Source organism: Sinocyclocheilus rhinocerous, unplaced genomic scaffold (assembly GCF_001515625.1).
Source record: "Sinocyclocheilus rhinocerous isolate Xijiao unplaced genomic scaffold, SAMN03320098_v1.1 scaffold839, whole genome shotgun sequence".
In the NCBI taxonomy this organism is placed as follows: domain Eukaryota; kingdom Metazoa; phylum Chordata; class Actinopteri; order Cypriniformes; family Cyprinidae; genus Sinocyclocheilus; species Sinocyclocheilus rhinocerous.
This window is the reverse complement of record NW_015652287.1, coordinates 1,142,716-1,154,763: the sequence shown is the minus strand read 5'-3', so window position 1 is coordinate 1,154,763 and position 12,048 is coordinate 1,142,716. Positions and strand designations below refer to the sequence as shown.

The following is a 12,048-nucleotide window of genomic DNA, read 5'->3' as shown; positions in this document are numbered from 1 at the left end:
TAGTTGTATCTCGGCCAAATATTGTCCTATCCTAACAAACCATACATCAGTGGAAAAAAATAGACCCTTATGACTGGTTTTGTTGTCCTGGGTCACATATACATTTGGACAACTTTAAAAGCAATTTTCTCAATATTTTGAATTTGTTGCACCCTCAGATTCCAGATTTTCAAATAGTTGTATCTCGGCCAAATATTGTCCTATCCTAACAAACCATACATCAATGGAAAAAAATAGACCCTTATGACTGGTTTTGTTGTCCTGGGTCACATATGAGTAATACTGCCAGCTGTGTCTCTAGGAACTTTTAGTGCCCTCTTGTAGCCATAAACTTTAAAACTATTTATTACATAAAACTATTTCTTCTCTATAGCTTTTGTGAGAGCTCTTTTGACTCTTTGGCCATATTTGCTACTCAAATTTATGTATCTCTAGCAGCTTAAGCTAATTAAGATTTGTTGTGGAGTTTCCAAGGACTAAAGTGTGATTAAATCACAATTTTGCACCCTACCATACAAATAAGTGACTTAAAAACAGCAGTGATTAATAGGGGTTGAATAATTATGACAGCTTTATTACAAAAAAAAAAACGTAACTCAAAAACGTTGTAATATGTTGACATTATCACTTTTAATAATTGGGTTGAATAATTTTGATTGCAGCTGAATCTAGTATGCTTTCATGAGAAATGTGAAATGACAGGGTCTTATTTGTCTTCTCTAGGTCAGAGGAGGGTCTTTGACTTGTCACCTGGCAGCTGCCTGTTCCACAGTGAGGTCTATGAGAACGGTACATCCATTAGCCATGACAACTGCACCACCTGCACATGTGTGGACTCTACGGTGCTGTGCAGGAAGAGATGCTCACCGCCTGGCAGCTGTCATGGCAGTGCGTGCTGTGAAGAGTGCCAGTCTCATCTGAAGATGGAAGATGTGAAGTACTGCAGGGTGAAGAGCAAAATCTATAGGGTGAGGCATCCAAGAACAAATGTGAGGTAAACGTTCTAATGGAGTCTTGACTAACTTAAGAGAACGTTTACCTCACATTTTGTAAGTTTCCTTTTTCAAAGAAAACGGCTTGGAAAAATGCACGCGTGTGCAGGTGTGTCTATTTATGCCTGTATGGGTGTTCCTGATATAAGTCTTGTGAACAAATACCATAGTGAACAGCTGTCACATTTTATATGTACAAAGACTGAACAAAAATGGAGGAAAAATTTACTTGCTGGTCTGAGCAAACATGTCTGTACCAGGATGACATCCCCATGGTCTACCACAAGTAAGGGATAATCAACGGCTAGCCGTGCATGAAAGGATTTTAAATGCACGACGTGGAGGCAAAGAACCGCCCGACGTGAAACGGAGGGTGGTTGCCTCCGCAAAGTTTTTTACATCATACTTTTACATACAATATTCATTACATCGAATATTTTGTTTCTAGTTACACCCAGCAGTGCCTAACAAACCTGTTTGATTTTCTGTGTCTCCTACTATAAGTCTGTCACTATACAATGTTTTTAATTCGTTTTTCAGAACAAGATACTGAATCGAACGGGATGCTGTCCTGTTTGCACTGATAGTAAGTTGACTTCCTCACATGATGTCCCAACTGTGAATTTTAACAGAATAAAACTTTAAAAATTAGTTTTGAAGAAGAGGTAGCCTATTTTATAAAATTACAAGCTTTTCCGTTACATCAGTTACTACTACAGTCAGATCTTCACACAGTCGACAGCGTAACTTTTAAGTATAAATTATAAGTTCCATGTGTGCCCTCAGTTTGCATACAAATATGCATTCTCTATTTGACATACAAAGTCATTATTTCGCTACAAATATCCTCTCTATTGCTCTTTTTGTAACTCCAGAGCCAGGTGTGTGTACCGTATTTGGAGACCCTCACTATAACACTTTTGATGGCCGCACCTTTAACTTCCAGGGCACGTGTAAATACGTGCTCACTAAGGACTGCTCCCCAGCGGCCAGTTTCACAGTGCTGGTGAAGAACGATGCCCGTCGCACACGCTCCTTCTCATGGACCAAATCAGTGGAGCTGCACACATCAGGCCTGAGCATCAGCCTCCACCAACACCTGACCGTCCGTCAAAACGGCACACGCATCGCTCTTCCCTTCCATAGCACAGGGGTCCACATTGACCTGGATGGATACCTGCTCAAACTCACCACCATCGCAGGTAAGGCCAGCACTTGCTATGGGATTTTCTATCATAGGTTCTTTTACATAGCTTTTGGAGAATCAGAGGGGTTCGATTGTGGCTGCGTCTCTGCAAGTGGGTGTTAACATCTCCAGTGACTTCAATCTCAGTGAGTTCTTTGTCTCACTGAAGATATGCATGAACAAATACTTTGACTGAAAGGATCAATAAAAATGACACAAATTGACTTTATGAAATAGTAGCAGTTGTTCAGCCCTTTACTCTTCTACAAATCTTCTTTTGAGTATGACAGACCTCTGACAGAAGAGAGAAAGATTTCAAAGTTAGTTTTGCAATCATTTATCAAAAAGTGCAGTAAAAACAGTTATTTTGTGAAATATTATTACTTTTCATTTTCTTGAAATTTAATTTAGTTCTGGGATGGAGACGCTGAATTTTCAGCATCATTACTCCAGTGTCTCACATGATCCTTCAGAAACCATTCACTCTCAGAAAAAAAGTTACAAGGACAGAGTAAGAAAATGTTTTTTGCAGTGTAAGAATGAGCTAATGTAGTGCCTTGCACAATGTTGATCCTTGGACTGGCAATTGTGATTTGATTAACTCTCCCATGTGTGTATGACATTTATCTGCAAGCCACCTTTGTGCTTGCAGCTAAAATCAATCATTCCAACTTGCACAGATAGTATAGAAGGGTTACAGTTTGCCGCACCTTTCTTTTTCAAAAGAGCATGTTCGGCCTGTTTAAAATGATCATTTGACAATAACTTCCAAACTAGCTTCCAATTCAGCATGTTGGTTTAACTCAAGTCAAGTTACATTTATTTATATAGCGCTTTATACAATGCAGATTGTTTCGAAGCAGCTTGACATTAATAAACAGGAAAATAACAGTGTTCATGATGTAAACTACATCAGTAATGAAACAAATTTAATTTTAGCTGTAAAGCACCTCCAGAGAAGATAATAGAGTCATTATTCAGCTCAATTTAGTTCAGTGTTGCAATGTTGCAAAGTTGAACAGTTCTGGAAAGAGCTGTCAATATTCAGCTAAAGTCAGTTCAATAACTGTTGATTTTGCAAGGAAGATGTCATTATCCAGTTCAATTTTGTTCTCACCTGAACAAAAGTGCAGTAAGTGCAGATAAATTGATATTATTACTGAATATTAAGCACATTTTTGAATAGGCAATAGAAAAATTGATACAATACAATAGATACATGGGTTGTTGTGAAGAACATGTCCATAGATTTTTCAGGATCCAAATTGTAGGTCAAAATTGATTTGAATGTTCAAGGAAAACGGCAGTGGCGGGCCGTGCATTTTACACCTAGGCCTTCAGTGGCGTCCTACATGAATGAATCCATCTCTTCATACCATCATAATGGTGCCACGGCTATAGAAACCATAAATATTACACAGTAATGCAGTATAACAGGGCACTACATAACACACAGGTATCTTATGTAGCGAGAATGAATGTCATTACTAAAGAAAGAAACCCAATTAACAATTGCGCAACACATCATCTGTAGCTGAAGCATCAAGCATTAATGACACAAATACAGTCCATCCGATGTTCTTACAGACATTTATTCACCCAAACGCATTTATACGTTAATACAGCTCCACACGGGAAACTGATATTCTTACGGAAACTTAAACCTGGCTTTATATCGCGCAAATAACATCAGCATACAACGCATCAAGCGATAAAAGAGTCAAAAATGAAAATTAACCTACCATAGTCTAGTGGTTTTTCATCTTCACGAGTCTTTCACAGAGCCGGTGCCGAGGAGGTGTGTGGTTGTTTTTCGCAGTCATTAGGACTACTGTTTTTAGATTTACTAAATATAGTAGGCAAATATTTTTTCAAAATGCACTGAAAATCTAAACCTGAGGAACAGTAATACAAGTTTTACTAAGTTTTAATAAAATGATTTACAGTGATGCTGTTTGCTAGCTAGTATGCTGACCATCCAATCAAAGGAGGAGAAAATGCTGACGTTATCGTTAGTCAGCTAGATGGCCCTGGTGTTGCCAACTCGAAATCTGATTGGTTAAAGCAACGGTTTCATTGCCATTGATTTAAGCTAACAGACGCCTGCACTGTTGATTCTGAAGGCCTTAAGGCAGATTTCTTTGACCCTGGCAACACGATTGCTGAAATATGATTGGATAAAAGCTCTAATATAAACATACACTGCTGGAAGCAGTGCAACCAAGAGAAAAGCTATGAACTGAAGAGAATACTATTGGAAATAATTTAATACACATTCATGGAAAAATATATTAAAACTAAATCAGTGATTCTGACAGTGTTTAGGCCAGCAGAGAAGGCTTTGCTGGCCCTGACGGCCCACCACTGGAAAACGGTATGTTAGAGGTCTTGATTCTGGTCACCATGTATTTTCATACTTTATTTAAAACCTTTTTTGCCTTCACAGTAACAAGTGAGTTTTTAAAAGAAGAAAAACTCCATGCAGTTTGAAATGAATTTGATTGCTACATGATTCAAATGCTGTTTAAGATAGATTTAGATTGTGTCAGACTACAAGATATGTCATCTTCTCAAACACAGGCAAATGCAGCATGTTTCCTTTTCCTTAATCTGGGCTATGTCATCAGGACTGGAGATCACTTGGGACGGGGACAGTCTGGTGGAGGTGGTCGCAGCACCCCATCTGAAGGGGCAGCTCTGTGGGCTGTGTGGAAACTACAACGGTCAAAGGCGGGACGACTCTCTAGGAGGAGACGGCCAGATTAAGTTTGACGTGGATGAATTTGCTGAGTCTTGGCATGTGGAGGACAATGAGGTGTGTCAGGCACCGAACCACAGGCCCACGTCCTTCCTCTGTCCTGGCACAGTCAAAGTAAAGCTGCGTGCACACAGAACGTGCCAAAAACTCAAGTCCTGGGAGTTTCAGAAGTGCCATTCTGCTGTAGACTTTACCTCTTTCTACAAGTGAGTTTCCCATTATGCAATCATCATTATCATATTAATAGATAAATCAAAGATCAGAGCTCAGATGAACATCAAACTTAATAAGAGATCATGGATTGTGCATGTGCCATTTTATTGTACTACTGTAGAATTAGCTTCAGGTCTTTTGCATTTTGATGCTGAATATTTAATACTAAAACGATAAACTAAATGTTTGTAGGGTAGAGAAGCATTAAACTGGTGCCAGTTCTTCAACATTCAACACTGACACTAATTCTATCTCTGCCTCTCCCCATGTCTTCCTCTCTTTAGGTCATGTGTAACAGACATGTGTGAGTGTCCAGTGCACAAGAACTGTTACTGTGAGTCATTTATAGCATACAGTCGAGCGTGTGAGAGAGAGGGCATTCGTGTGCACTGGAGACCGGAGCTCACCTGCATGAGTAAGTCAGACCTGACAAATTTATGTGTTTGTATTTGTGTTAAAAATCGGTTACATTTTTAATGTTTTGGGATTTCTTGTTAAAAGGGTCATCGGATGTCCATTTTCCACAAGTTGATATGATTCTTTAGGGTCTTAATGAGAAGTCTATAACATACTTTGGCTAAAATTTCTCAACAGTAGTGTAAAACAACACCCTTTTTACCTTGTCAAAAACAGCTCTGTTCACAGCAAGCCGTTTCATTGCATTTCCCTTTAAATGCTAATGAGCTCTGCTGACCCCGCCCCTCTCTACCATGGGGTGAGGAGCCGTTCTCATGAGACTGTAAACTTTGGAACTTGCTAACTAGCACATCATTAGGAAAGGTGATTTGCAAAGATTCATAATAAACCTTATACTCACTTCTTCTGTAGGTGAAGTATCACGAATGATTCGCGCAGACATACAGATGTCGGGAGTAAATGACGACTGCTATGTTCATTATTGCATCCAACAACAAAATACCTCAACCGCTTAGGAGACATTCTTGTTTACTCCTGCTCCAGTGTCGAAACAATGGCGGACTGATGACAGCTCACTCAGGGCGGGTCTATGGCCCTGTCCCAAATGGCACCCTAAACCCTCACGGTCTTCCTCTGAGTCCACACTTTCGTCACGTAATACCGCTTTGACTGTCGGGTAGAAGTCGGCTGCGTAGCTCGCAGGCTTGCGGGCTCAGCAGAAGTGCGCATCGAGGGCGCATAGCTCGTGAGCACCCTTCCGAAAGCTAAAATGACGAATGGGACACCCTATGGTCTCGTGGACTTAACGGACACGCGCACGCAGCGGCCATTGTAAGTCCTCAAGACCGAAAGTGCACATGAAGTGTGCCATTTGGGACAGGGCCTATGTTAAAACGCCAGTATCAGTCAACAATCATGGGAGGGGCCTTGGCCTGTGTGACGTCACACAGCAAAGAATCTGAGATCGGCTTGATTTGAGAAAGGGGTTATTATTTATGGGGATTTTAAAAAAAAAACACTAGGTGGATTTTTATCATTATAGGGTGGTTGTGTACAAACACTGCCAACACACATTTATGTTCAAACAACATGTAAAAGTGAATTTTGCATCCAATGACCCCTTTAAGAAGCCGTCTTAATTACGTATGTGGCAAAAGCTGACATGAATATGTGATAGTGTCTCGTCTTCATACTTGACTAGCGTTAATTTCACTTTTTTGCTGTAGGCACACATTGCAAACATGGCGCAGTTTATGGCACATGTGGACCTGGCTGCACTAAAACCTGCAATAACTGGAACGAAATCAGACCTTGTCAAAGGCCCTGTGTCGCTGGCTGCCACTGTCCGGCCAGCCTGGTCCTGTTTGAGAGCCACTGCATTAAACCTACATCCTGCCCCGGGCGATGACCCACAGGACTCGTATAGAAGCAGAGGGCTGCGAGAGATCCAAACACACAGAGGGAAAGAGAACTGGGCACGCAATTTTGCAAACAGGACTGTACAATACTCAAGCTACTGAGAGACACACTCCTTCCCTCAGCAGGGAGACTCACCACTAGTTCCCTTTGGCTTCTCTGTGGGGACTCAGGATCTCACTGCTCGCTGTATGTGGATTTCTCATAGGTGGTGAAAACCAAATGCTAAGTGCCTTACTGAATGAGCTCAGTTACCAATGCTTTAATCATAAAAAAGGACCTGAACTGGACATTATGTGTGGGGAATATGGCATACAATAGTATTATCCATTTATTGGGTCAGCCAGTATTTAATTCACAACTGCTTGTGTAATGTATTTGTTCTTTATTTTGTAAGTCGGGGACTCAAATGTGACTGTTATAGCATTAAAGAGAAGTGTACTGTATTCGTCCAGCCAAGTGTTCATACACTGATGTGTGTATGTGTTATTATAAATGTACATTTTACTTGACCCATTAAGATACTAATATACGACCAGTATAAAGCTTATATACTTTTAAAGAAAAACGTGCTTATTTCTGAAAAAAGTTTTGTCATCAGGAAGTGCAGTGACGTTTGTGCATACAACTCAGGTTCAGCAATGTCTTGTGGTGATTCAGGACTGGGATATAGAATGACTTTGCAGCTATGGCAGAGGAGCCCAAGAACTAAAGCAAAAAAAAAATCATATTACGTGAAATGGTGGCAAGAATTTGGCTGGTTACATAATCTACTTGTAGGGACTGTAAACTGATAAAACTTTTACATTACTAACCTGAGTGTTAAGTGTGTTGAGTGTTCAAGTCCTGTAGTTCAGTTGTGAACTCGTGATCATACAAGTGTTATTGTTTGAGCTACATTAAATCTGACTAAACACACACACGGGCACAGCCCTAAAAGAAAACAACATTCTTTCCACAACTCTGAAAGACATCTGAGAGAAAGAGAGTTATCAATCAACGTAATGGAGTAGTTGACTCATGAACATTTTTTTCAACAAAGATTTAGTAAAATTTTATGTTTGTGTAGTTTTGGTTGTAGATTCTGTACCACAAGTTTATACCTTTTTCCAACAACTTTTGCCTTGACTATAGCAACTGAAAAATTATGAATATATTGTGTCCTCCACTTATATTGGCATCCTTGATAAATATGAACAAAACAGGCTGTGAATTCTTTCTTTCATTTAAAATTGTCAAAAATTAAATATCAACTTTAAGTAAAATTACATGAAACAAACAATGTGGAACACTTTGTCCTACGTAGGGTGAATAAATGAAATGTTCATGTCCAAAATATTTACCTACAAATTCTCAAGAGTAAACATCTTACTGAATCTACCTAGGGGAAAAAAATAATTCATTCACGTCATTCTAAACCTTTATGATTTTCTACTGTTTACAGGTGCTAGTTGGGTCTTGGGATCAGAAAGTTTCCAAAACTATGATCGGACCTCATCTGTAAGCTCAACTTGTTTGAGAAAATGTCCAGAAATAGCCTTTGGTGTCATCAAATAAACTTAAGATGGCCAGATGAGACCAAAATAAATATATATTTTTATGGAAACAAACCAATAGAGGTGGGTTTTTGGCATAAACAGAAAGAAGTCCCGCATCGCTACTAAGTATTCTCTGTGACCTTTAATGCTTGTGCTGCTAATTTTCTACTAAATGTTAGGATACATGGTATCATAAACTCCAATAAATGCCAGCAGATATTAAATCAACATCTGACTGATCTGTCAATAAGCTTAAAATGTGCCGTGGTTAGACCTTCCAGCAGGAAAGGCTGTCTATGCATACTGAGCTCTTTCTTCTGTCATTATACTATATACATATACTAATGCAATCTGTAATTTTCACTCATTGAAGATATCATAATTTATTATAGTATATTAAAGATCCCATTAAAGGCACAATATGTAAGATTTTTTTTTTTTAAATATCCAAAAACCACTAGAACAGTTTTATATATTTTGCTGACTTGTGTACTTACATTATCCCAAATGTTTCGAAGAATGTTTAAATCCAGAGTTCAGCGGCCTCGTTTCGCTTCGACGGCTTTCAGCCTCACCCTGCTTCATACTACGACGTTAATAAATCATTAGCCATTAGCCAATCATTAGCGCAACCATGAACATGATTTCTGCCCGAGTCCCGTCGGATTGCATCAGCTGTGGGGATGAAGACGACAACTCCCATGATTCCACACTCAGTCACGGCGTCATCTAACTACGCCTTTGTTTCTTTTTTTGTTTTGAATACGCGCCCTCTAATGGCAAAAAATTACACATTGTGCCTTTAAATCACTTGAAAATAACAATTTAGTTTACTGTGTTTAAGTATTTACTTTTGAAACAGGATGTTTCTGATCATACTGCAGGAATATTCTAGTGACAATAAATTATAACTATCCATATGCATTATTTTGGCAGAAAGGAAAGTGGGAATGAATATACTAATTTTAAAGTAAAAAAACATACATTGCAACTACAAATGGCTTCCAATTGTTTTAATTTTTTTCAGTGTCCAAATAAGTTTTAAAGTCTAGCGTGACTGCAGCTCTACCCATGTTTCCTTAAAGACTTACAGATAAATGGCCATTACTTTTACAGCTTTATCAACGTATAAACAGAAAAATTGAAGTCATCAAAAATCACTGATGATGGATTAGGCATTAGAATTGACATGCTTACATGCTGCTGCATTGCTGAAGGTTCCATCTCCCTGTAAAAGCCTGTTTGCAAACCCTGCGTTTATTTGTGACTGGTTTACAAATGAATTCAAAGTGGAATGTACCAAACATCCAATGATGTTCCACTCAGACAGTCACATAATTGAAACTAAGCAGCTTTTCCTAACATTACAATCTATCAGCAGATAATGCTATTTTTTAGTCAAGTGATACTGTTTTCGGATTTCTCCTTTCTATCCTTATCACCTCACTAATGTACCAATGGGTCAGGCCAAAGAGCTGATGAAGTAGCAGGTGTTGATAGTGTCTGTGCAACAGTCTTGTGCTGATCTATTCATCTGTATGACATTACACAGACAAGGATGTTTTAAAAAAATGTGTCGTCATTTCAATAAAAACTGTTTTTGGACTTACAAGGAAGTTTGAGTTGAGTTAAGCTGACACTAACAGCATGCTTTGATAGTAAATAAATGTGTCTCTTATGTGTCAAAAGGAAAATTACGGAAAATTTCATTAATAAATCTGAAAGTGTTTAAATTATGGCATATATACATATCTTATGTATATAATATTGTATGGTTTCTATATTTTTATATGATATGTTTCTGATACAAAAATCCTACCAACACCTCAAGGGGGAAGAAAAAATGACCACTTTAAACTGTCCCGATACATTCAAACTGTAGACAAAGCTATATGCAGTTATATGTATTGTAGCTTTTATATTTTAAATCTTTTTGTCAGTATACAAAAATAAATTATTAAAAAAATGAGTTTAATAAAACTCCATTAATGAATATAAACGTGTGTTAGGCTTTGCTATGAACTGAAAAACACAAAGGGGATCACTGTTGGATCTGTTATGGTGATAATAATCGCCATAGCTTCTCTCAATTGTCAACTAATCACTTACATTCCCAAAATCAATAATTAAATAATTGGACTTTGGATTTCTTTTTATTTTCTTCATTTTACATTCATGCAGTCTTTGTTCACTGATATCAGTAGAATCACAGATATGAAGTGTCAGTTCATTATCCCAACCAGTCACTGGGCACCCATTTTTGGAACAACTGTTGGCTAGATAGATCCTCAAGTTGCGCCGATTCATTTTCTTCCTCTGCTTCAAGCAGGTTTTTTAAAGAGCTGCTTCTTCATTTGATAGAGACACCATTTTGCAATACTCTTGTGCAGGCATGATTTTCCACATTTGCCACAAGGGCAGTTCCAAGTGTTTGTCTTGGCATTGTAATCCACCAAGACTCTGCCCAGTTTACTGTAATGTGACACCTTTGGCTTATATATTGATATATAATAAATGTAGTCAGGGCCTCCAATGGTAACAAGGCTAGTAAATGTGGCACCTTTAAGCTTAGCTTGATTTTGCATTTTAAGGCATCGTTTTTTCCGTATATCTCCAATCCATTTCCGCTCCACCATCTCAGTCAACACATGCTCTGATAAATCCTCACTCGGTGCAACAGCACAGGTGTAGTCTACTGAGCTTAGATGCACACACTGCACAACCAAAAGTCCTCTCCTTTGTGCCACTTCAACACGATTGTTGCAATTATCCATTTCACACTTAACCTTGTGGGATGAACCCCAAAATTTTTTGACCACATGGATGGGGGTACAGGGCTCACAAAATGATTCTGATACAACGTATATTCCATACTTTTTATCGACACACTGTGCTGGTAGAACTGAAGTTATGGTATGCAAGGCTTCATGATGCTTCCGCTCAATGTGTTTCTTTAAATTTTTAGAATTAAGACTGAGCCCGCAGTGAGGACACTGCGCTGAGATTTGCTTTCTTTTAGCCATCACTGGACGAGCTGGTAATTTCAGTGGACCAGGTGCTGGTGGCTGTAAAGAAGGTGCTTCTGGAGCTATTGGATGAGCGCTGCAAAGATGCTTTTTTAGCTCACTTTTCTTGAAGTAAGTCTTGGGACACTTGCAGCAGTGAAAATGTCTGGCCTTTTTACCACAGCCAATGTTACAGCTGTATATAACATAATCTAAAAGTAAACAAATATGTTAGTAGACATGTCCCTGCATAATGACTTTAAAGGGGTCATATGATGTTGCTAAAAAGAACATTATTTTGTGTATTTGGTGTAATGAAATGTGTTTATGCGGTTTAAGGTTAAAAAACCACATTATTTTCCACATACTGTACATTATTGTTTCTCCTCTATCCCCCGCCTTTTTGAAACGCATCGATTTTTACAAAGCTCATCGGGCTGAAAAGCGAGGTGTGCTCTCATTGGCCAGCTATCCAGTGCGTTGTGACTGGCCGAATACCTCAAGCGTGTGACGGAAATGTTAC

General features: G+C 38.8%; 1 protein-coding gene and 1 pseudogene across 1 annotated transcript in view; one reads left to right on the top strand and one right to left on the bottom strand.

The window, feature by feature from the left end:
* The window catches only part of LOC107714411 (BMP-binding endothelial regulator protein-like), a 15,857-nt pseudogene extending 8,133 nt beyond the window's left edge, over positions 1 to 7,724 (top strand).
* Positions 7,725 to 11,638: 3,914 nt separating this feature from the next.
* The window catches only part of LOC107714410 (uncharacterized), a 5,484-nt gene continuing 5,074 nt past the window's right edge, over positions 11,639 to 12,048 (bottom strand). Inside the window, exon 7 of the mRNA XM_016520245.1 lies at positions 11,639 to 11,721. Within this exon, the coding sequence (XP_016375731.1) occupies positions 11,639 to 11,721 (83 nt within the window). The remainder of the gene's footprint in view (positions 11,722 to 12,048) is intronic.